This window comes from Gavia stellata, chromosome 2 (genome assembly GCF_030936135.1).
Source record: "Gavia stellata isolate bGavSte3 chromosome 2, bGavSte3.hap2, whole genome shotgun sequence".
In the NCBI taxonomy this organism is placed as follows: domain Eukaryota; kingdom Metazoa; phylum Chordata; class Aves; order Gaviiformes; family Gaviidae; genus Gavia; species Gavia stellata.
Genome location: NC_082595.1, coordinates 20,750,580 through 20,774,951, shown reverse-complemented (window position 1 = coordinate 20,774,951; position 24,372 = coordinate 20,750,580). Strand labels below are relative to the sequence as shown.

The following is a 24,372-nucleotide window of genomic DNA, read 5'->3' as shown; positions in this document are numbered from 1 at the left end:
ATATTTCTGAATTTAAGGCTTGTCTAGGCTGGCTTCTCTTTCAGCTCAAGATTTACTTTTAGCTGGAAGGTGGAATGGGCATGCAGCCTACACTCATTCCCTGACTCCGAGTCCTGGGAGGGGTATTCAGTAATCTGTTACAAAATAAACTCGTAAGGCAGGGGGGGAAGTCTCCCTTTGCCAGTTGGCTCTTCCTTGCTCTTGGTGTATCAATCTAGAGCATTAAAAAACTCTGGATAATAGACAATTAATAAAATCTGGCCTGCATCAGCCTGTGGGGGTGGATTAAATTAAGCCTGATGTTGGGGGTTTTTTTTCCATTTTGAATGCTGTGATTTTTTGATAAATGTCAGGTGTTTGATTATTTATAGTACTTCTATAGCACAAGGTACTTTGTACTCCACATGGCGCACATCTTAAATCAGTCAAATACATAGCAGTAAATGTCACAGGCAGCAATATTCAGAGAGAGGGGAAAAAGCCAGAAGGAACCACGAAAAGGAGGGATGTCTACTTAGATTTCTCCCTTGCTCCTGTTTAAATGTACTCGTGCTGAACAGGCACCAGTGATTTCAGGTCAGTTAGGGTGGATTGGTAGTCTCCTAGAGTTTTTTTTTTTTTAATACCCTTTATGTTTGTTTTCCCATATGAGTGTAGATAATGCTGTCTAAAGCAAGAAGGGATCCGTGGCATATGAAAGCTGTCTATCTTTCAGCTGAAGTGGAAAAGTTCATGGTTTTGAACATGCAGAGGTTAGGAGAGATGAGCAAGCAGAATGCAGCACATGAAAAAGGAGAACGCTAGAATGCAATGTGGCTGAAATGGAAAAGCTCTGAGAGTGATTAGCTCAAGGGAGAAAGGATGGTCTTTGTTCTGATATCTGAGAACTTCGCTGGTGTCTTATTAAGTCAGGGGAAGTGGTCGGTTGTTTGGGTTTGTTGGTTTGGTTTTTTTTTTCATTTGGAAATAAGACATCAGAACCACAAAATCTGAAAGTTTCATTCGTGTAGCTCATGCTCCGGCGTCACGCATCCTCTATTTGCTGTCTTTAGAGTTCGCTGCTTTCACAGCATTTTTTTGAAGGGAACCTTCCTTGAACGGGGAGGACATAAAACTTATTATCAAGGCCTCTGCAGGAAAGTATATGCTAGAAACCTTTGGACGACCTGTGGGAGAAAGAGCAGACTGGCCAAATACACACAGCGTACAGAATCGGTAGCTAGCTTGGTCGTGAAAAGGCAGCCTTGCAACTCTGACACACAAGCAAAGATTACTCTCAGGGCTGTGAGAAATCAGAATCCTCAGAGACAATTAAACAAAGAGATAGATATATATATATATATAGGTTTAAGAAAACCACACTCTCCTGCTCCTTTCAAGGAAACTATGATTAGAGGATACTGTGGCCTCCAAGCTCTTGCTCTTATCTCTCCTGTCTCACGCTCCCTCATCCAGATAGCTCTATTTACTCAGACAGAAATGTTACTGATACTTTCCTTCCTCAGCACCCCACTGATAACACTTCTAAGCCATATTGGGTTTCCATGGCAAGGTTTTGGTAGCAGGGGGGAGGCTACAGGGGCAACTTCTGTGAGAAGCTGCTAGAAGCTTCCCTTAGGTCCAACAGAGCCAATGCAGCCGGCTCCGAGACAGGCCTGCCACTGGCCAAGGCTGAGCCCATCAGCGATGGTGGTAGCACCTCTCTGATAACATATTTAAGGGGGGAAAAAAAACCTGCACAGCAGCCATTGCAGCTGGAGAGAGGAGTGAGAATATGTGAGAGAAACAACTCTGCAGGCACAAAGGTCAGTGAAGGAGGGGGAGGAAGTGCTGCAGGCTCCGGAGCAGAGATTCCCTGCAGCCCGTGATGAAGACCATGGTGAGGCAGGCTGTCCCCCTGCAGCCCATGGACATCCATGGTGGAGCAGATATCCACCTGCAGTGCGTGGAGGACCCCACACCAGAGCAGGGGGATGTCTGAAGGAGTCTGTGACCCCGTGGGCAGGCTGCACTGGAGCAGGCTCCTGGCAGGACCTGTGGACCCATGGAGAGAGGAGCCCACGCTGGAGCAGGTTTGCTGGCAGGACTTGCGACCCCACGGGGGACCCACGCTGGAGCAGTCTGTTTCTGAAGGACTGCACCCCGTGGAAGGGACCCACGCTAGAGCAGTTTGTGAAGAACTGCAGCCCGTGGGAAGGACTCATGTTGGAGAAGTTTGTGGAGGACTGTCTCCCATGGGAGGGACCCCACACTGGATCAGGGGAAGAGTGTGTGGAGTCCTCCCCCTGAGGAGGAAGGAGTGGCAGAGACAAGGTGTGATGAACTGACTGCAACCCCCATTCCCCATCCCCCTGTGCTGCCGGGGGAGGAGGAGGTAGAGAACTCCTGAGTAAGGTTAAGAAAGGGAGGGATGGGGGGAAGGTGTTTTAAGATTGGGTTTTATTTCTCATTATCCTACTCTGATTTGATTGGTAATGAATTAAACTAATTTCCTCAAGTCGAGTATGTTTTGCCTGTGACAGTAATTGGTGAGTGATCTCCCTGTCCCTACCTTGACCCACGAGCCTTTGGTTATATTTTCTTTCCCCTGTCCAGCTGAGGAGGGGAGTGATAGAGCAGCTTTGGTGGCCACCTGTCATCCAGCCAGGGTCAACCCACCACATAAGCTCAGAGAATACTTTATTGTATTTCTGATGAGCTGCATGTTGAAAGTAAAGTTTGCTACCTGTGTTTAATTATTTACAGGGATATGCTAATTTTACCTGGCAAGAGAGAGTAGTGAGGGAGGGTTTGGGAAAGTGAAGTATCCAGAGCATCTGCTTTAAAAATCACCAGTAGCAGCTAAAATTGCCAGGTGGTGGTGTGGTGATGTTTACTGCACAGTCCTGTTACTGTGTAACAGTCTGGAGGGGGTGAGGCTGGATGTCTCTCAAGTTCGTTTTCTCTCAGCTGGAAAATTGAGCATTTACTCATCCCCCAATGCAACATGCTCTTGTAGTAAAGGCTGGGTATCGTATTTGGGGATGCTGCTTGCATGTGTCTGTTTATGCTCCAGACAAACATAGTCACTGAGCACAATACAGGTAAAACCGAGTGGTTTTGTTTAGCTTGTGTTATTCAGATGATTGTATTAGGTTAACATAATGATCTCACTTTGTATGGCTATTACTGCGCTAGGAGAGCTCTGCCACCTTGGGTATACTGATCCATTGTTGGCAAAGTGCTCTTGTAGTAATGTCATCTGCTATGAGCAAAGTACCTGTAAAAGCACATTTATACCCATAAAAGTACTGCCTGGGCTATACCTGACTTCTGGATGCGCAGCGGTGCATAAATATTTCTGTACTGGTTGACACAGTTACACTGCAACATGCGTTTGGCGCGTGTCGGTATGAAACTGTTCGTGAGTGCCAGGCACTGCAGGCCAAACATGGTAGGAGAAGGAGGGGAGGGATGAATAAGATGACCAGGAAGGAACGAGAGGGATTTTGGGGAAAATCACATTTGTTCATGATCGGGGGCTGATTTTTAGTTTGTTTTGAAGAAGATAAAAGTCTGAATGAGCAGCAGGTGTTTAATTCATTTGCTTCTCCTCATCTCGGCCTCACGCTTTCGAGCGAATCCCCGAACTCCCTCGGGTTCGCCATCTACCTGGTGGCGGCGGCACGGCACTTTAAAGGCAGTCGAGCTGGAGCTGCTCGGGAAGAGATGAGAACTGCTCCCAAGCGCGGGGCCCTTGTGGGTCGCCGCCCCGGCAGCCTGCGACCCTGCTGCCAGGCCGCGGGCCTGGCCCGCCGCCGGGGCCTGGCGCTCCCGCCTCCGAGCGGCATCCCTGGTCCAGATCGCCCGGTTTGACTCACGCCCTCATTTCGCTGCCCGCCGGCTGGTACTTGGCCCCGGCTCCGGCCCGGGCCCGACAGTATCTCCCTCCGGCCCCCATCCCGCTCCCCGGGCCCCTCAGCAACCGCGCAGCGCGCCCGGACCCGCCTCGCCCCGCCCAGTACCAGGGCTGCAGCGCGTCCTCCCGCCCCCCAGGGGGCGCACGGCGCGGCCCTGCGCCCGCTCCTCCCTCTGCGGTGAGCGGGGGGGTGGGGGGGCGGGGCGAGCTAAGGTACGGCGGGGGGCAGGGGCCAAATTTCGGCGTGCGACGGGAACGTGGGGAGGGGGTGACGGCGTCGCTGCGCGTCGCCCCAGTGGGAGTGGCCGCGGGGGGGGGGGGTGTCCCTGGGGGGTTCCGCCCGCTGCAGGCCACGTGCCGGCGTCTCTGCCTGCCCCTTGGCCCGGGGAGGCCGTCGCCGGGCTGGACCTCAGCCAGGGCTGCCCGGCACTGAGGGGCTGTACCGGCGCAGGCGGGGAGGGCCGCCATGACAGGGCCCCGTCCCCCGGTTCCGGTGCTGCAGTGCCCCGATCCTGCCTGCTGAGCTCGGCCCCGTGCCGAGCCTGCGGCTCTCAGCCGGTCCCAGGCTGGAGATGGGACCAGCCGGTGCAAACAAATCGCTGTAAAGCCGAGGCCCTCCCGGGTGTGCTTCAGCGCAGCAGGACCGAGTCCTGCGAGTTCCCTTGCCCTGCGTGGCTTGGAGGTGCTGCCTGCTTTTCTGGAGGGACACTGGCATCCTCCCCTGCGCTCTGGAGGTGTTTAACGTTACACGTTGTCTTAAGGAGCACTATTGTGGGAATTGTTTTGAAGATGGAAATGTAATTGATAGATTATTGTTTAAGCAGCTCAAAATATTTTTCAGAGCAATCAATAAGAAGACAAATGCTTCCTGATGTTAGTTTCAAAAGATAAACTGACCATGGGAAAAAATCAGCCTGGAAATAAGCAGAAAGCTTCAAATTCCCAGAGCACTGCAGTCCCGGGGTGACTTAAGGGAACAAACAACATAATTTATTTTAAGCTGGAGCTTGATCGTTTTGTAAAGTAGATGATACGATAGCAAGTGTGCGATAGCAGGGCCTGGACTGCATGACCCAGGAAGTTGCTTCTAGCCCCACGTTCATTTCTTATCACAGTCTGCTTTGGACTGTGGCTGTACTTTCTTCATTTTGTACCTCATGCTGTTTTTTCTTTTATATCCTAGGAGCTCCGGTCTCTCACATTGAATTCCTAGCAGAGGATGGAGAACATCCTGGCTGGTTTGTGTGGGACCAGCCCAGAAGATCCACTCCCTGTGTGGGTTTATGGCAGCATTGGCCATTGCTTTAATCAGCTGACATTAAATGTGATTCCTCATGCGATCCTTGCAGTGGTCAGTGCCTGCTTCCTTGGCACTCCAAGGTATGACAACTAACTTGTCTAGCTCTTTATTATTATGCAGGACTGGAGGTGGGTGGACAGGTGGATGGATAGGCTGGAAATTAGATCTCCCTGTAATGTGCTGAATATGTAATTAGAGAATGACACAATATTATAGTGCTATTATATTTGTCAGCATCTGTCCTAATTCTGCATACAGCTCTGGTCCCTCCATTGCAGATAGGAATCCAGAAAGAATAGAGAGGGTAGTGAGCATAAAATCACAGAAAATAATTCAAAATAATTTCAGTGAATGGGGATTGGGAAAACTGGAGATAATATAAATTCAAGGTGTCATGGAAGACATATATAAGGTGATAAGGGGTTCAGAGAAACCAAAAATTGTTTTTCTGTTTACCCTCTTCTGAAATTCGTAAATGTGGCAACGTTCACTAATATTGAAAGGCTGCAAATGATAATGAATGATAATGAATCAAGTGATAATGAAATATTTTGTTGGGCAATAGATTATGGACTACATACACAGCACCACTGGAACCAACAGTGATAAAAATAATGTTTCTAGACAAAATATCACAAAGAAAAGAGAAATCAAGGATCAGAGGTGTGACACACAGAATTTGATCATCCAGAATTTGTGTTAAAGAGGTTAAATATATATATATATTTTATTTTTTTTTTAATCCTCAAGGATTGGAGTCTGATTTGACCACAAAATATCACAGTTTGCAAACAAATTTCTGTAGAGAAATGCTATTCTTTGGTAGCATCTGAATCTCTGGTATTGATCAGATACTGAGCTATGTTGACCTGATCTAGTTTAGCAATGCCTACTCTGTAGAAGTTACAAATCTAGTGAGGTGAATCTAGGAAGTTAAGTAAGGGTGAGCAGATAGAAGGGGAAAGAGGGGAGGAGGAAAGGAGAGTACTGACTAAGAAGTGATGTAATTTCAACTGTAAATTTTTTCTCTGCTTTTTCCTCTTCTAGATCTGGCTCTGGGGTGCTTTGCAGGCCAGGCTGGGGATGCAGAATCACTGCCTCCTTTGTACTTGCTGGCCTATTCCTTGCTGATACCATCCCAGCCACCATTTCTCAGCAGGAGCTGGGCCCTGTGTACCTAGAAGTGCTGGCAAATGGCATTGCTGCCCTGACATGGCTCACACACGGCCTCGCTCTTCTCATGCTCTTCAGGTCTGTTCACGGCTCTAACAGGGGACCTGTGGCCCTGGCTCTCCTTGCTCTCTTACCCCTACCCTCCTTTGTCATCACGCTGGTGTGGTACTACCAAAGTGGGACAGCTTGGTCCCCTGCCTACCCTGCTGCCTCCTCCAGGTTCGCCATTCTCTGCCTGCAGCTGGCCTCTCTGCTTGTGTATGTGATCGGCTACCTCTTACCCACCGCTGGCAGGCAAGACTTCCTCTCTGTCAGTTGCTCCTGGCAACAAGACCAGCTCATCTCAGAGCCAGGGATCCCAGTGCCTGATCAGCAGAGAGTGGCAGAAGATGGTGAGAGCTGGCTCTCACGCTTCTTTTATATTTGGATGAACCCTCTTATGAAACGTGGCTATCAGTGGAAGCTGAACCAGCCACAGGATGTCTGTGTGCTTCCTCGCCAGCTCCAAACTGCCAGGGTCTGTGATCGGTTCTACTCTTGCTGGCAGAAGAAGGCAGCTCTCCACCAAGTAGAGGAGGAGACGGTGTCTCTTACTAGCCCAATCATTGCTGGAGGCGATGGGAGCAGTGGTGTCCCAGACAGCTCACACCGTGCTCAGGAGGCCGTGCGACTCTTCTCAGTCCTTCATGCGGCCTTTGGGCTTCGTTTTTACTCCCTTGGACTTCTCAAGCTGGCCGGCAACCTGCTGGGTTTCTCAGGTCCTCTGCTTCTGAACCTGCTGGTGAACTTCATGGAGTCACGGCAGGAGCCCCTGAGCCGTGGGGTGCTCTATGCCCTCGGGCTCTTTTCTGGCTCTTTCCTGGGCGCTCTCTTGCGGAACCAGTTCAGCTACGAGGTGAATAAGGTGATGCTGATGGTGCGGGCTGCCATCATCTCTGCCATCTATCGCAAGGCTCTGCGTGTCAGCGGCACCAGCCTTGTCCACTTCACCGTGGGGGAAATCGTCAACTTCATGAGCACAGACACCAGTAGGTTAGTCAACTTCTGCCTCAGCTTCCACGAAGTGTGGAGCCTGCCTTTCCAGTTTGCCATTACCCTCTACCTCCTCTACCAGCAAGTGGGGGTCGCCTTTCTGGGAGGCTTGGCCCTGGCACTGCTGCTTGTGCCCATCAACAAGGTCATAGCCAACTGCATCATGATGAACAACAAGGAGATGCTGAAACACAAGGATACACGGGTCAAGGTGAGGGGCAGCTGTGGCTCTGTGAGTTTGCTGCTATATTTTCACCCCTTTTGTCCCTAGAACATTGCCTTTTGGCCACTTGCCACAATCCCAAACAGATTAATTGAATCACAGCTATTGGGAAAAATGCCAGAGGGGGCACACACACACACAGATTTGGTTCAAAAGCATTTCAGGGTGATGCAGTTTCACCACCCACAAGATAGTGAACCTCTAATGCTTGTCTTGCCCCCTGGGCTAATTCAGGTTCCCTTGCAGGTCTTTCTTCTGTGTGTAGTAGTTAAGGTAGGTGTTCTGATTGCTTCCTCTAGAGATGCTTCAATCCTATTACTCAATCAGCGTTATCAGTGGTGAGGTGGCTTGCAGTCTGGACAGAAGCAATGATTACAGACACAGTGGTTTTATATCACTCCAGTGTGGCACCCTCAGTTATCTTTTCCACTGTTTTCTGCATATTTCACAGAATCACTAAGGTTGGAAAAGACCTGTAAGATCATCAAGTCCAACCATAAACAAAAACCAAAAAAACCCCAAAAAACAAACAAACAAACAAACAAAAACCAAAAAACCACCCACAAACCACAAAATACACCACAACCCACACCAAAACAACCCACCCACACCACACAGCACACAGTGCCATCTCTCTCCTTGCCACATATCAAACATTTGATTCCCACCTTTTAGCCTTGTATCTCTAATGTGAGGGAACAGCATTTTCACTCACTATTTCCATCACGCTTTGGAAGCATGAAACATAAGTCAGCTCCATGGCAGACCTGTTGGGAGCTTTAAAATTTCTCTTCCTGACAGAAGGTGCATCTAGTTGTATGGGGTATGCTGGACCTTCTCCAACTATTGCGAGATTGGTTTGCTGAATGAACTCTCACTTTTTAGGTTTTCTTACTGTCAGGCACAGGCATATCTTGGCTTGCTCTGCACATGCTGACCTGAGAGCAGGAATGAGAGAGCAGCATGCTGCAGAGACACCTGGGCTGCTGGATGTGAGCCAGCCAGGCTCTGGATACAGACTGGCTGTGTCATGGCAGCACCAGGCCTGAGAGTCAGGTGGTATTATCTCAAGGTACTGTCAGGCCAACGTAGGTAAATGGCATCCAGGCTGGAGCTAGTATTTCCACACATCCCTTCACCTGTGTTGCACATCCTTCAGTTGGGAAGTAGTGTAATATTTTGCCTCTTTCTGAGCCATACACAGCACAGGTGGCTGAGGAAGCTGGTGGAATGAGTGAGAGCAAAGTTCCCAGTAGCTGCCACTTGAGTTTATGACTTGTTAGCAATAAATGGTTCCTGGTATCTCTAGCCTGGCCCTTAGCAGGAGGCAACTGCAAACCTGACCCGAGCCCAGATGCCTACCTGGCATTTGGTGCATTAGGCAGGTACCAGTTGCTCTATGTGCTTTTCCTTTTTGTCTGCAGCTAATGACAGAGTTCCTATGTGGCATTCGTGTGATCAAGTTTTACGCGTGGGAGAAGCACTTCAGCACCAGGATAAATGCCTGCCGGGCTAAAGAGCTGCAGAAGTTACGAGCCATCAAGTACTTGGATGCTGTGTGTGTGTATCTGTGGGCAGCATTGCCTGTTATTGTCTCCATTGCCATCTTTATCACCTATGTCTTGTTGGGTCACCAGCTCACTGCCACAAAGGTGAGTAGGTAGTAGGGAGAGCTCCAACCTTGTCTCATGCAGAGGACAATCTACAGTGGGGCTGCAGTCCTGAGGCATCTTCTCTGGGAAATTAACGTAGCCTGTGTCTCCCCACAGCTCTTCAGGCTCTCGTTGCTGAAGCTGTTTGGAGGATACAAGATGCAAGGGAGGTACTGGCTCCAACTCATGTCTGTTTCCTTACCCATGCAGGTGTTCACAGCATTGGCTCTTGTCGGGATGCTCATTCTCCCCCTCAACAGCTTCCCCTGGGTCTTGAATGGGACCTTGGAAGCCAAAGTTTCTCTGGATCGAATCCAGCGTTTCCTTGAACTCGTGGACCAGGACCTGGAAGCTTATTATGCCCTAGGTAATGGCAAAGGATGCTGCTGGGCTTGGGGCCCTGGCCAGGGGGCATTTGGAGCAGAGAGCTGAGGTGTGAGGCCCAGGGACAATACTGGAGGGGAGCTGGCTGTCACCCCATGATTCAAGATATTTGGTTGTCAGAGGCAAAGTGAAGGCACTTCATTTCTGTGGAAAACGTGAGACAAGGCTATAACATTCCTCTTTACCAACTGTAGGCCGTTGCTTTTCCCCACGGACCCCTGCCATTAGTGTCCCTTTAGAAGAAGCTGCTCCCTCCTCTGTCCAAAGCTCCACTGACACTGAAGCCATCAACAACTTTGGCTTTGCCTGGCAGAAATGCTTGAGTGGGTGCTCCTCTCCTGAGCCATCTCAGCTCCCTTTCTCTCCTTCCTTGCCTTTTGCTAGCTCCCTGCCATTCTTTTACCTTCAACAATAATAAAACCAGGTTATCCTTAGAGTGTCTCCCTGACAGTCAGTGGGTCGTATCCAGGGAACTACAGGCCTGTCAGCCTGACCTTGGAACCAGGGAAGATTATTGAGACGTTCATCTTGAGGGTGCTCACAGGGCATGTGCAGGACAACCAAGGGATCAGGCCCAGCCAGCACGGGTTCATGAAAGGCAGGTCCTGCTTGACCAACCTGATCTCCTTCTATGATCAGGTGACCCACCTCGTGGATGAGGGAAAAGCTGTGGACATTGTCTACCTGGACTTTAGTAAAGCCTTCGACACTGTCTCCCACAGTGTTCTCCTGGAGAAACTGTCAGCTCGTGGCTTAGACAGGTGTACTCTTCACTGGGTAAAAAACTGGCTGGACGGCCAAGCCCAGAGAGTTGTGGTGAATGAAGTTCAATCCAGTTGGTGGCCAGTCACAAGCAGTGTCCCCCAGGGCTCAGTTTTAGGGCCGGTCTTGTTTAATGTCTTTATCGATGATCTGGATGAGCGGATTGAGTGCTCCCTCAGCAAGTTTGCAGATGACACCCAGTTGGGTGGGAGTGTTGATCTGCTCGAGGGCAGGAAGGCTCTGCAGAGGGATCTGGACAGGCTGGATTGATGGGCCGAGGCCAACTGTATGAGGTTCAACAGGGCCAAGTGCCGGGTCCTGCACTTGGGTCACAACAACCCCATGCAATGCTACAGGCTGGAGGAAGAGTAGCTGGAAAGCTGCCCAGTGGAAAAGGACCTGGGGGTGTTGACTGACAGCCGGCTGAATATGAGCCAGCAGTGTGCCCAGGTGGCCAAGAAGGCCAACAGCATCCTGGCCTGTATCAGAAATAGCGTGGTCAGCAGGAGCAGGGAAGTGATCATGCCTTTGTACTTGGCGCTGGTGAGGCCGCACCTCGAATCCTGTGTTCAGTTTTGGGCCCCTCACTACAAGAAGGACATTGAGGTGCTAGAGCGTGTCCAGAGAAGGGCAACGAAGCTGGTGAGGGGTCTGGAGCACAAGCCTTATGAGGAGTGGCTGAGGGAACTGGGGTTGTTTAGCCTGGAGAAGAGGAGGCTGAGGGGAGACCTTATCGCTCTCTACAATTACCTGAAAGGGGGTTGCAGACAGGTGGGTGTTGGTCTCTTCTCCCAAGTGATGAGTGACAGGACAAGAGGAAATGGCCTCAAGTTGCACCAGGGGAGGTTTAGGCTGGATATTAGGAAAAATTTCTTCACTGAGGGAGTGGTGAAGCGTTGGAACAGGCTGCCCAGGGAGGTGGTGGAGTCACCATCACTGGAGGTGTTCAAGGAACGTGTGGACGTGACATTGCAGGACATGGTTTAGTGGGCATGGTGGTGTTGGGATGATGGTTGGACTTGATGATCTTACAGGTCTTCTCCAACCTTAATGATTCTGTGTGATTCTGTCACGATGTGTGTCTGGTGGGAGCTGGAGGAGGGAGGTGGGAGGTATAAGTTTAAGGACAAGTCAGTAGGCAAGCGTCTCATTCTGTGGTTGGGTCAAGGGCATCATGGCGGTGCCCTGTCTGTGGTCTCATCCATTTGGGAACAAATCTGATAGTATTTGTCATGTTAGGTGCCTTTCATTTTCTGGCCTTCTCATAGTAGTGCAATGCTGTGCTGCTTTTCTCTTGCAGATAGCCCTTCAAGTACTGCTACTGCCATGGAGATGCGATGTGCAGCCTTCTCATGGGCACCAGTTGAGGAGGAAAGTGCCAGGCAGCCCTTATCCACAGGCACTCTGCAACTGCACATTGAGAACCTGTCAGTGAGAAAGGTGAGCAAGGATGAAGGAGGTAACAAAGAAGAATGGCACTAGAGAGGCCAAATAATAGAGCAGGGGTGGCATGTTTTCATGGTCTTATGAGCTGTGCATCAAAACCGTCCCTTGGTCAAGAGGCACAGGGCACATACCATATCTCAGAGCTGGGGCGTGCTGGAGGAGATCCAAGCATGGCTTACAGTCAAGGGATGAACCAGCTCTCTCTGCTTTCCACCACTGCTGCAGGAGAGGACAGGGCAGGGAACATAGCTGGGCTCCAGAGTTAACAATCCTTGCAGACTTGTGTCCTGCCATATCAGGAGTTTGGTTTACCCAACAACTGTACCCAGCTCTGCTACTGAACCTGTGAGGTAGTCCTAGTTTAAGACAGAAGTTAGCTTTCTTACAGGCTACATGTGGCTCAAGAAATCTGGACAAGCCAACCAGTATTAGCGCATAAGGTTGTTTCTTTTCATTTGCCTTTGCAGGGGATGCTCCTGGGGGTTGTTGGGAAGGTAGGCTCTGGCAAAAGCTCTCTGCTTGCAGCCATCACTGGAGAGCTCATTAAGTAAGTAATCTAAAGACTCCTTTCTGCCTGGTTCCTCCATGCCACGTAAGGCAGGAACTATCCAGTGCTGTCCATATTTGTAGGCCCTTTTGATCTGCCAACGGTTCTCCTTTGTTGCCCTTTCCACCCACTTCTGGTGTGCTTGCAGACAAGGTGGACGAGTGTACGTTTGTGACCTGGAGCAAGGATTTGGTCTGGCCACACAGGAGCCTTGGATACAGTATGCCACTGTCCGTGAGAACATCCTTTTTGGGCGGGAATATGATGCTTCATTGTACGAGGAGGTGTTGGAGGCATGTGCCCTCTCCGAGGACCTCAATGTGAGTGCATAAATTGTAAACCTGCCTGGGCCTTCTTGGCCAGCTTTTGCATCCAGCCTGAGCCTCTCTGGGAGCAGTTCTCATTCTTTCAGGCTATAGACTGCTTTTCCAATGTCCCAGGCACACAGCGTACTCTGATTACCAATCCCAGACCATACCCGGCCCCAGGGTTCTTTAAGGTGTGTAGTCACTCTGGTAGCACTTTGGATGGTTTCTTCTGCTGCTGAGCCAAAAGCTCTTGATCCTGGGGAAAGGAGATGTTTTTGCAGAGCTGATGACTACTGGGTTTTTCAGGCAGAACCTGTCAGCAGCTGGTGCTTTTTTGGATCAGAAGGAACTTCCCTGGGATCTGGAAGGGCTGAGTCTGTGGTCCTCCCGTCAATAGTACACATATTCTAGGTTTGAGGCTTATGGCTGTATTAGCCAGTAAACCTGGCTGTTATGTATGGTAGGAAGCTAGTCTTCTCCCAGTTTATAACCTGATGCCTGATTTTCTGAAGTGCCAAGCACTAGGAGCTCCTGTTTGCTTTGGCAGGAGCTATGAATACTCTTTAAAGGCAAGATACTTATTTGAGAAGTAGTAGACTATGCCTGTGCTACCAAATCAAGAGGAAACTGTTTCCAGCTACTGATACTATGTAGTTTTTACTGCTAAGCTGTTTGGATGGGCCCTGGCACGATTTTGGTGCAGGCACAGCTCTTGCTCTCCCAGAAAATTCCCAGGTGCAATTTCAGTTATCTCAGATCAGAATTTAGTCTCAATGGGTAGTTCAGATGTGGCCGCCCTAGTCTGGAGTGTAAGAGAGTTAAGTTGCATAAATGTCAAGCTTGCCAGTTGTCTGCCGAACCAGAGTATAGACTGTTGCATTGTTTAATTTTTGGTAAGGTGTTACCCTAAGGAATTACTGCCAGAGGCAGGAGAGAGACCCCAGTGTTCTGATTTTGGGTCTCCAGTAGTTTGCTGTCCCTTCTAAATGGATTCTCTTGAACGTTTCAGATTTTACCAGCAGGTGACCAGACAGAGGTGGGTGAAAATGGTGTGACACTCAGTGGGGGACAGAAGGCTCGAATAGCCCTTGCCAGAGCCATTTACCAGGTAAATAGCAAAGCAGTCATGCTGTGGCAGATTGTGCCACGTGCCAGTCAGATGTAAAGAAGCTGGAAGCACCCAGCTGTACAATGTGCTCTGGCAGCATGTCTTAAACCACATTGTGCTGGCCTAAAGGTGCTGGCGGTGTGCCACACAGAGGCACTTGCACTTATCTCTACAGTACTGCCTGCTCCGGCAGGGCCAGCAGCTGTATCCTTGTCTTTTGTCTTCCTCTCAGGAGAAAGAGCTTTACCTCCTTGATGATCCCCTGGCTGCTGTTGATGCAGACGTAGCCAACCATCTTATGCGGAAATGCATTCTCGGAGTTCTCAAACACAAGACCAGGATCCTTTGCACCCACAGGACAGAGTTTCTGGAGAAGGCTGATGCCTTGTTGTTGATAGACAATGGCAGGATAGTTAAGACAGGTACACTGGCTGTCTTCTCAGGCATTCATTTGTGCCTGTGTGTCAGTCTTGGAATGGCTTGAGCAAAGGTGGACATAAGGAAGTAAGATTAACTAGTGGGGAACCCAGCGATAAAGAGCTTGAGGATACTGTATGTGGGCAAAGGTGGGGTGGAAGGGAATGTGCAGATGCACAGATAGAACAGGACAGCCCTAGAGGTGGGGTGCTGATAAGGCAGAAGGCCATAGCAGGTTGTATGGAGCAGGGCGTTCAAGGGTGCAGGGTGCTGTGAGAGAAAATAGGGAATGTTATGAGAGAACAAAACTGGTCCATTTCCTATTTCATAGCAAGAGGCAGTGAGTAACTGGCATCTGTTCTTCACAGAATCTGAAGCATTTGCATGGCTGTCTTCACAGGCACACCAGCTGATATCCTGCCACTCATGGAAGCCTTCCCCAAGTTCAAGGATATGGACAAGAGGCGGAAGGATAAAGGTCTGTACCTGGCAAGCTTGGGGGTGGCTGGGGCAGCACAACTCAGCTGAGCACCCAGACAGAACCTGTACCTGATGGCTGCTGGCCTTAGATTAGAGCTCCCACCGCCTTGCTCTGCTGTGGCAGTGCTGATCTGTGGGTAGTGTGTGCATAAAGGGAGAAGAGGCCCATATATCATTGGGTATTGGTCTGGAGCAGTATTTGAATCTGTTGTTCCACTTGTGGTCCTGCTTTGGAAGAATGTCTGCCAGGATTGGTGCACCTGTCTTGAAAGGGAAGAGAGGAGGGAAGAAAAGTCTCCCTCATAGTCTAGACCTGCTCTGTTCACAGAAAGGAGCAGCTGCAGGAGGAACTTACGTCGCACTGTCCTTTGCTTTTGCCTCCATTCCCACAGCCCCTGATGAACAGGGCGAAGAAGAGGCTGTAGAGACAGCGGCAGAAGAATCAACCCAAAACAATAATCTCATCCACAAGGAGGAGGAGAAGAAAGAAGGGGCAGTGGCTTTTCAGGTGTACAAGGCATATTGGCTGGCAGTGGGCAGCTGCTTGGCATTATCCATCCTCTTCTCTCTGCTCCTCATGCAAGGTGAGGCAGTGGCCCAGCAGCACGTCTCTCTTTAGACATTCCTCTCCTCTCATTCCCTGGTTGTGTGGAGTCCAGGGAAGAAAAGAGGCCAAGGGTTTAATCGCTCTCCCTCCAGTAGGAAGACCCTTTTTCTCTTCCCGAAACTAAAGTAGCACAGTTGGGGGGGGGCACATGTGGGAACAGGATCTGTTGTCTCACTGCTGCAGTTGCATGTCTGCTCTTCTATCAGTGCCCTGTCGCTGCTGCAGCTCAAGGCTGTTCCCTTGCTCCTGCTCTACTACTAACAGTGGAGAAGGAAGGCAGGGGAAGACTAGACTGGGCAGTGAGACAGTAACAAAAGTTGTCCAGCAGCTTCCCCTCCAGCTTTTCTGCTTTGTATTTGCTGATTCAAGGGTTGAATCCCTCTTTATGCAGTCTGTCTTTCTCTGTAGCATCCAGAAATATCTCAGATTGGTGGCTGTCACACTGGATCTCCAGGATATCTCAGATAGCAAATACTTCTGTGATGGTCCGCTCAGCTTCCCCGCCTTCCCCAGAGCTGCTTCTCTTCTCCATTGTTGGGCTTGTGTAAGTGAATGCTGGTCAGGAGATGCCAAAGGAAGCTAGAAACACACTCCCATTTTGCCCTTAAGTGCATTTCCTGTGAAGATCCTTGTTGAGAGCAGGGATAAACTGACCACCCCGCTGCAGGGGATCCGTGTGGCTGCTTTGACAAGGAAAGAGAATCGAAATCTCTGACCTGATGAGGTGCCCAAAGGGCTCATGGAAGACCCCTAGCTGCATAGTAATAAGAGTGTTTGTCCCAGCATGCCAAAGGGGTGGTCTCTCACAGGAGTATCAGGTTGACGTATCCTGGTTTTCCCTGGCGTATGCTTCTGGGTTCTCATGCCCTGTCTGTGAGTTTACTGTCATGGTGACCTTGGCAGATTCATAATCTTCTTCCTCCTGTGTTCCAGCTCCCCCGTTCAAGCTCTTGACACCACCCCAGTCCCTTCCAATGGTTCACTGGATGTGAATTTCTACCTGATAGTTTATGGGAGCATTGCAGGGGCCAACTCCCTCTTCACCATTCTTCGGGCCTTCCTCTTTGCTTACGGCACTATCCGTGCTGCCACTGTCATTCACAACCAACTACTCCAGAGGGCTTTAAAGGTAATGGTCCAAGGCAGGCTGGGGCTCCTGCAAGTCACTGTGCCCTGACGTTCTCGAAGTTGGGAGTAAGGGTTTGGGAGGTGGATTAGGGTTTCTGCTGGTATTAGTTCATGGGCTCCCCTTAGGACTATATACAAAAACAGCTGCACCTCAGCCAGCACAAGGGGCCAATGAGCTAGGCTTCAAAATGTGTCCTGTAAGGCTCGTTCCATTCCATGGAGAGGTGTTTTATGGCTGGCACCTGCATCTATTCACGCATTAGGCTTAGATATAGAGCCAAGATGAGGGCCAATTGAATCATAGTAGCTTTTGCAGGATCATGAGTTCAGATTCAGATGAGAATCTCTGTCCCATCCCAGGAGCTTAAGCACCTTTACAGTGTCACCCTGTCTCCCATTTACACTCACTTCTCAGAGACCCTCTCAGGACTGAGTAGCATCAGAGCCATGTGGGCAACACAGAGGTGAGTGAAAAGAAAGAGCACCCAGAGAACCAGAGCCAGGGCTTTGGCTTTATAGACCAGCACCGTCCTGACGTGGGGCTGGTTATAGGGTGGCAGGAACTCCCCTGGTCTGGGGCAGCAAGAATGGAGGTTGAGTGGTGCACAGCCTGGTGCAAACCTCCATTGAAGGAGTCATTAAGCAAGATTTAGGGCTGGTGCTGGTATGTACCAGTTAACTTTCTTTAGGATTTGGGCTTCCTTGGGTCCTCAGGCTAGAGTTAGGATTAGAGGATTAGAAGATAGGATTAGAGGCTAGGATTAGAGGATTGTCTCACTGACTACTGGTGGGCCAGTAAGGGATCTGAGTGACTGCTATGTTGGTAGCTGTCTGCCATTTGCCGCAGAAGGGCTCCTTCCTTTTACCATGTGAACAGCGTGAGTTGTTTGGCTGCGAGTGGGTGCTGGCTTTGGGGTCTGAGATTTCTCCTCCAGCTGAGGAAAGGAAGGGGGCTGTGGTGGCCACCCCTTTGTGGTCTTGTCTGCTCCCCTTGGTGCTGCTCTCCTGGGCACTGTTCTGTGGCTGGATCTCACCACAGCTGACCGAGTCTTACTTTCTGGTTCCCTTGTTGCCAGGCCACAGTCACCTTCTTTGACACCACACCAACAGGCCGGATCCTGAACCGCTTCTCCTCAGACCTGTACTGCGTGGATGACAGCCTGCCATTTATCCTCAACATCTTCCTGGCCAACATGTATGGGCTCCTGGGCATGCTGGTGATAATCACCTATGGCCTCCCTTGGATTGGTCTGGTCTTACTCCCTCTGGCTGCTGTCTACTTCTCCATCCAGCGCTATTACCGGCGCACATCCCGGGAGCTCAAGCGCCTTTACAGTGTCACCCTGTCTCCCATTTACACTCACTTCTCAGAGACCCTCTCAGGACTGAGCAGCATCAGAGCCATGCGGGCAACACAGAGGTGAGTGAAAAGAAAGAGCACCCAGAGAACCAGAGCTTTGGCTTTATAGAACAGCACCATCCTGATGTGGGGCTGGTTATAAGGTGGCAGGAATGCCCCTGGTCAGGGGCAGCAAGAATGGAGGTTGAGTGGTGCACAGCCTGGTGCGAACCTCTGTTGTGCGCTTGCCAGGTTTGAGTTGGAGAATCAGCTGCGCCTGGAGCAGAACCAGCGCTGCCTCTTTACCAGCAACACAGCGATGCAGTGGCTGGACATCCGCCTGCAGATGATTGGGGTTGCTGTGGTTACTGCTATTGCAGGAATTGCCATCATCCAGCACCAGAAGCAACTGGGAAATCCAGGTAGGCTGCCATGGATTGTCCTATGCCTGCTCCTAGGCTGTGGCCCAGGAGTTCCTCCTGTCCTAGTCCAGAGCTGCACATCTCCTTACACCCGGGTAGGATTCAGAGCTCCTGCTCCCTGTCCCTCTACAAGTCACCCACAGTGTAGTGCTTCAGCTTCTGCATGTCCCCGTCCTAGAGTGGGATCCCAGACTCCAGAGTGCTGACTACTCCCTTGTTTCTTTTTCCTACCGCCAAGATTCCAGCTCCTTCGCTGCCAGTAACATTTTTGCTTATGCTTTTGTCCTTGCAGGACTTGTGGGCCTTGCACTCTCATACGCCCTGTCTGTCACAAACCTGCTCTCAGGCCTCATTTCCAGCTTCACTCTGACAGAGACCATGATGGTGAGTGTGGAGCGGACAGAGGAATACACCACAGACATCCCTATGGAGTCCCAGGGTAAACTGGTCCAGGTAAAAGCTCAAATATATTTTCAGGGACTGGCCCATCTTCTGGCTCTGTGTTTTGCACTTGCCTCCTGGGGAGATCACAGGGTTCCAGTGAATGGGTGGAGGGCCCTCACCTACAGAAACTGCCGTGATTGCTCATCCTTCACCAGTATATCCTCTGGAGGGGATGAATCTCTGACAGAAGTTGGTGAAGGCTGGAATGACAGGAAGGGGTAGGAGAGCAGAACAGGTCCTAGGTTCAAGCTGTGAGAGAAGAATAAGCCTAGGAGTAGGCTGGAGATGCAGCTGGGCTGTGCATTGGGTCTGCTCAGAAGCCAAACAACCATCCAAAGGGATGGATGGGCTTTGGCCTGTGGGGAGGTGAGGCTGAAGATGACAGCGGGTCACGGTGATACCCTGTCTCACCCTGGTATCCCTCTTAGGTTGCTGCTGACTGGCCAAGCCAGGGGCTTGTGGAGTTCCAGCAGGTGGTCCTGGCCTACCGAGCAGGCCTGCCCAATGCACTCGATGGTGTGAACTTCACTGTTTACCCTGGAGAGAAGGTGGGGATTGTGGGTCGCACGGGATCTGGAAAATCCACCCTTTTCTTGGCCCTTTTCCGCATGCTGGAGCTGAAATCAGGACGGATTCTCGTGGATGGTGTTGACAGCCAGATGGTGGGCTTGGAGGAGCTGAGGTATGGAGGGCTGAGCAGAGTGGAGTGCAGCCGGGGGGCACCTGGAGGCTGAGAGCTGTCAGTGGTTGGATGCTGAAGGGAAGAGTGAGGAGCAAAGGACTTACTGTCATGGCACCCTCTTGTCTGGTTGTGGCAGCTTCTTATGAGTTGCTCTGTTGTTTCTGAACAGCTGTGCTAAGGGAACCAGGCTGACTTTGTGACCCATGTCTCTGTGCTTCAAAAATACACAGCAAGCCAAGACACCCCACCCCAGGAAAAAAAAAAAGGCCTTTGCTTTTCTGCGGCACCCACCTGATGAGCCCTCAACTCTCATTTGCTTGCAGATCTAGGCTGGCCATCATCCCCCAGGATCCATTTTTGTTCAGTGGCTCGGTCCGAGAGAACCTGGACCCCCAGGGAAAACATACAGATGCTGAGCTCCACGAGGTGCTAGAGCAGTGCCACCTGTGGGATGCCATTACTCAGATGGGTGAGTCTGAACGCAGCAAGAAGCAGCTGGTGAGCCCTGGTACTGGGAGAGGGGAGAAGGCCTCAGCTCAGTCAGGGAGCTGAGGAAAAGGAGCCAGGTGGATGCAGTACAGAATTGGTTAGCTGAGGCCACTCTAGGATCAGGGTCAGAACAGGTCAGTGGGACCCTGGTAGCATTCCCTGAGATTTAGTGCCACAAGACTGACATGTGATGGATTGGGTGGCGGGATCATGCTGCTGAGACCAGGCCCCAGTGGATGTTAGAGCAGAGCCTGAGAGAAAAGCCAGCCCCTAGTTCTAGGGGAGTGTGGCATCTCTGTGCCAGCCATTGCTTGCATCCAAGCATAAATGCTGTGGTTCCCAAAGCCTGAGCCTGAGCAGGGTTGGGATTTTGAGTGCTACTATGAAAACCCCAGGCTGGGGGAGCCATTTGGGGCTCTGTGCAGAGCCTGGTGGGGTGACTGCTGAGCTTGACTCCTGCAGGTGGATTGGACAGTGAGCTGGGAGAGAGGGGAAAGAGTCTGTCTGTGGGACAGAGGCAGCTGGTATGTCTGGCAAGAGCCCTCCTGACACGGGCCAAGGTGAGTGTCCTGCTTCCATCGGAGCGAGGGGGAGGGGGAACTGTTCATGGCTGTGCTCCAGAGTTGGGGTGTAGTGGGAACAGACAACCTGTGTTACCTTCTCAGGCTGTCCCTGGGCAGGGTTTGGGGTCTCCCCTGTGGTGCTTGGGAGTTCCCTTCACTCTCTGTCCCTGGCAGGTGCTGTGCATCGATGAGGCCACAGCCAGCGTGGATCAGAAGACAGACCAGCTGCTGCAGCAGACCATCCGCCAGCGCTTCGCTGACAAAACTGTTTTGACGATTGCTCACAGGTACAGACAAAGCAGCACTCTGCACCTAAATTCATCCTACTACTCCCAGGGAGTGGTGGCTGTGCCTGCCATGCCTGGGCCTTGAGCTGAGCAGGGAGGTCCCCATGATGAGGCTTTTCAAGTGCAAAAGGCTGGACCTTGCCTGTTTGCCTTTTCTGCTTTATTAGCCCCAAGGTGCTGGGAACAACTGGATGTGAAAACATTGTACCCAGAAATTGGGGGGCAGCAAAGGGCAAAACACCGCATCGTATGGCAGATGGCTCTTCCTCCTGGGCACTGCCTGCTGGGACCGGGGTGTGAATCGGACCTTGTGGTTCTGCCAAATTAGGGCGAGGAGCAATGGAGAACTATCCTACGGAAAGAAGCAGTATGGAGACCCGGGAGGAGCACGTGTTTCTGGCTCAGTAGAGGGCACTGCAGGACAGCGGGTGCCAAAGGGCTGCAGCCAGCTCCTGACCGAGATAGGCAGAACGCTGGGTAGTTAGTTCTGTTTTCCAAAACCCTGAGTTTTGGTCCCACCCTGCACCCGATGCCAGCAAGCTAGACACTGCCCAGGCATGACAGGGCAGCAGTGCTTGCCCCAAAGCTGAGAGATTTAGTGTAATAGGGGCAGTAGATGGTTACAGACAGAGGAGGGCAAAACATAAATACCGTGGACACAGAAGGGATGGGTTAGCATTAGGCAGTGCTCCCCCTCTTGCCAAGTGGAGGAGAATTTGGTGGAGGGTTATGCAGTTGTATGGAGGGTGTTTTCAAAGCACAAAGGTTACCACAAAAATAAAAATCAAATGAGCAGGTAGCAGGGGCTTGTGTCCTGCTGCTTAGACGTGTGAGTGATGGATGACAGGCGGGGTATGCTGGGCCTGGCAAGTGAATCCAGTGGGTCTTGTTAAATACATCAGATAGGAGCGAGGCAGGAGGGGTGTGAAGGGAATGTGGTTCTTACAGTAGGGATATTATGCATAAATAGAGTAGAAAGGTAAGGGCACAATGGGCTGAGGTGTGTGTTTGGGTGGGGTGGGGGAGGCCACCTTTGATGGAGGAGTAATTAGGGAGGAGAACCAGCAGAGGAAGGAGTGGCAGAAGGCAAGGCAGCAAGATTGGGTTGAAAATGGCCCCAGACCCTCTTCCACTGGGATGAAGGGACATGGGGAGAGCAGTAAGGAGGGAGAGGTGGTGATGGAGTTGTTTTGAACCCATGGTTCTTCCATGCCACTCAGCTTCTGGTGAACCATTAATTGGATGGGTGAAATCTAGGACAGGAAGTGACTCAGTACTTGCCCCTTGCCCCTCTGGGTCACTTCCAGTGCTGCATCCTGTCACTCTTGGGGATGAATGTGTAGCCAGAGTCTTGAGCTCCATAATGCTTTTTACCTGCTCAAATCCTGTGCAGTGTCTTCCCTGTGACTTGCAGCTTTGTAGGACTGTAGTTTTGCACTGAACAGTGCACGACTGTGCAAAGGCATTCCTGCTGCCCTGTATTCCCTCCCCAGGGCCAGAGGTTGCTGCTGCCCTGCTAGCAGTCTGGGCAGAACTGAGAGCATACATGTGCTGCGGGTGCTGTGGTTGGTAGTCTGGCAACTACAAATCCACTGGTGGTGGCAGCACAAGCAAAGATGCCAGACTGCTGGGGAATGGCAGCTGATGCACAAGTCCATTTCTGCTGCTCTCAGGAGGTGGCAGGTGAGGAAATGTAGGGTCAAACAGAAGCAACTCAATAACTCTCCTGTGGGAACATCTTGTGAAACCCCCGAATCAGGCATGCCCTGAGCTCTCCCTCCACAGAGCTTCCCTCTGTGCTCCTGGTGCCCTGCCATCCCCAGCAACTGGAAGGCATTGCTGTGTTTTACTAAGAGGTCATGCGTTTCAGCAGTGTGCAGAGGCTCTCTGGGGAGCTGGACTGCAGTGTGTCCCTGAATGCACAGGGAGAAGCTCTGCAGATCCTGGTGCTGGGCATGTCTTGGGCCACCCCTTGACAGCAGGGGAAGCAGTATCCAGGGTTTCTCCTCAGATTCACCCACATGTGTCCTGGTGTTTGCTGTCCACAGGCTGAACACCATCTTGGACTCAGACCGTGTACTGGTGATGCAAGCTGGGAGAGTGGCAGAGCTGGATTCACCCACCCGCCTAAGCCAGAAAGATGGCTCCTTGTTCCAGTGCCTGCTGCACAGCGGGCAGCAGTAACCTCCCTCCTGGGCTGAGCCCAGGCAGCCCTCCTGACTCTGTGGCTGGCTTTCCTCTCGCCTCAGCTGCCAGCACTGTCCCTGCCGGGCCAGGAGATGCTGACGTGAGGGAAGGGGTTATTCCTGCCTGCAGGCAGCAATTGTGTGTCCTCAGGGACAGGAGTATGGCACTGCAGCCCTTCCTTCAGTAGGGAAGATGGGACCTGGTGTTTAGGGCCATGCAAGCCTGGCTGGTGTGATACTGCTCTCCTACAAGGCTCCTGTTTGAGATTAGAGGGCTTTTCTGCTCACTGAAGAATCAGTGACTCCTAGTCTGAGACTTAGTCCCACATGTGCAATTTAGAATAAAGTGGAAACATCCTTGTGAAGTTCCGTTATTCAGGTTTCTGTCCCCTTTTCCCCCAGACACAGACCTCCTTGTGAGATACAGGAGTGGTGCCCTCTCTGCACAGAAGACAACCCTACCTCCTCCCTACTACTTTCAGAGGGCACTGACCTTTCCAAACCCAGAAGGTTGCACCCAGGGACCTTGCTGCTCTTCCTCCAGTTTACGGTGGAGAAGGCCTTCCCCTGAAGGGCCAGAATGTGATTACATTAAAGGCCTCTAAGGCTAGTTTATTTCAAGACCTCTTTCCCAAGGGAAAATCCCTATCCCTCCAGCCCTACTCCCAGCTGCACAAACCCACAGCTGCTTTCAGTTCTAGGATCAGATTGCTCTTCCCATGGGCACCCTTGGACTCAGTCCTGGGTTTTCCCCTTCTCCCCAGTACTGAGGCAACACCTAGCAGGTATACATCTTTGCTATGCTGTCCTGAGGCAGGTCCCGTTCCTTCCCCTGAGGCTGCGGGAACCATCTCCACCCCTGCAGCCAGAGCATGGGGCAGGACAAGTCCTGTGCCATAATCTGGCTTTGCATTCTTGCGGGAAGTGATGGAGATACTCATCCAGAACAAGTAGCTGGGCAACCTGATGTAATTGGATCTGTTGAGAGCAGGAGGTTGGTGTCCAGAGGTCCCTTCTGACCTAAATTATTTTATGATTCTCTGATACACTGTTTCTGGACTTGTATTTGTTTTATTTGATAAAGGTACATCATTCATCCATGTATTAAAAAAATAATTTTTCTGATGAAGTCCCAGTCCCCTCTCCCAGTTCTCCCTCCTGGCTGGGTGCTCACTTCTCTGTCTGCTCTCTTCTCACCGTCTTGAACCCAGCTCTGTAACCCTACAGGCCAGTAGTAGGGTGTAGGTTGTGGGGGTTTTTACCCCACTGCTTAGTCCTCCATGCCCATGAGGATGCATGGAAAACCCTGGCCCTAGCAGAGAGATGCTGATTGCTGCACATCAGACCAGCACAGGCAGGAGCAGACCTAGTACAAACGCTAAGTGACCTGGCCATCTACTCCCTCTTAGCTGTGGTTTAGCAATGGTGGAGAGGGCAGTACTGTATCCACTTCCTATGATTATCCCAGGCTCAGTAGCCTGTCCTCACATCCACT

The 24,372-nt window shown here is 51.1% G+C and overlaps 1 protein-coding gene across 1 annotated transcript; it reads left to right on the top strand.

The window, feature by feature from the left end:
* The first annotated feature begins 5,117 nt into the window (after nt 1-5,117).
* Nucleotides 5,118-23,069, top strand: ABCC10 (ATP binding cassette subfamily C member 10). The gene is made up of 22 exons (XM_059827683.1): nt 5,118-5,278; nt 6,246-6,892; nt 7,010-7,614; nt 9,051-9,278; nt 9,489-9,645; nt 11,725-11,864; nt 12,338-12,417; nt 12,566-12,737; nt 13,735-13,833; nt 14,066-14,255; nt 14,651-14,728; nt 15,117-15,314; nt 15,746-15,881; nt 16,271-16,466; nt 17,542-17,885; nt 18,057-18,226; nt 18,519-18,679; nt 19,099-19,352; nt 19,676-19,821; nt 20,304-20,401; nt 20,579-20,691; nt 22,740-23,069. Exons 1-22 carry the CDS (start codon nt 5,118-5,120, stop codon nt 22,873-22,875), a joined length of 4,509 nt encoding a protein of 1,502 aa, XP_059683666.1. The 3' UTR covers nt 22,876-23,069.
* Nucleotides 23,070-24,372: the final 1,303 nt, after the last annotated feature.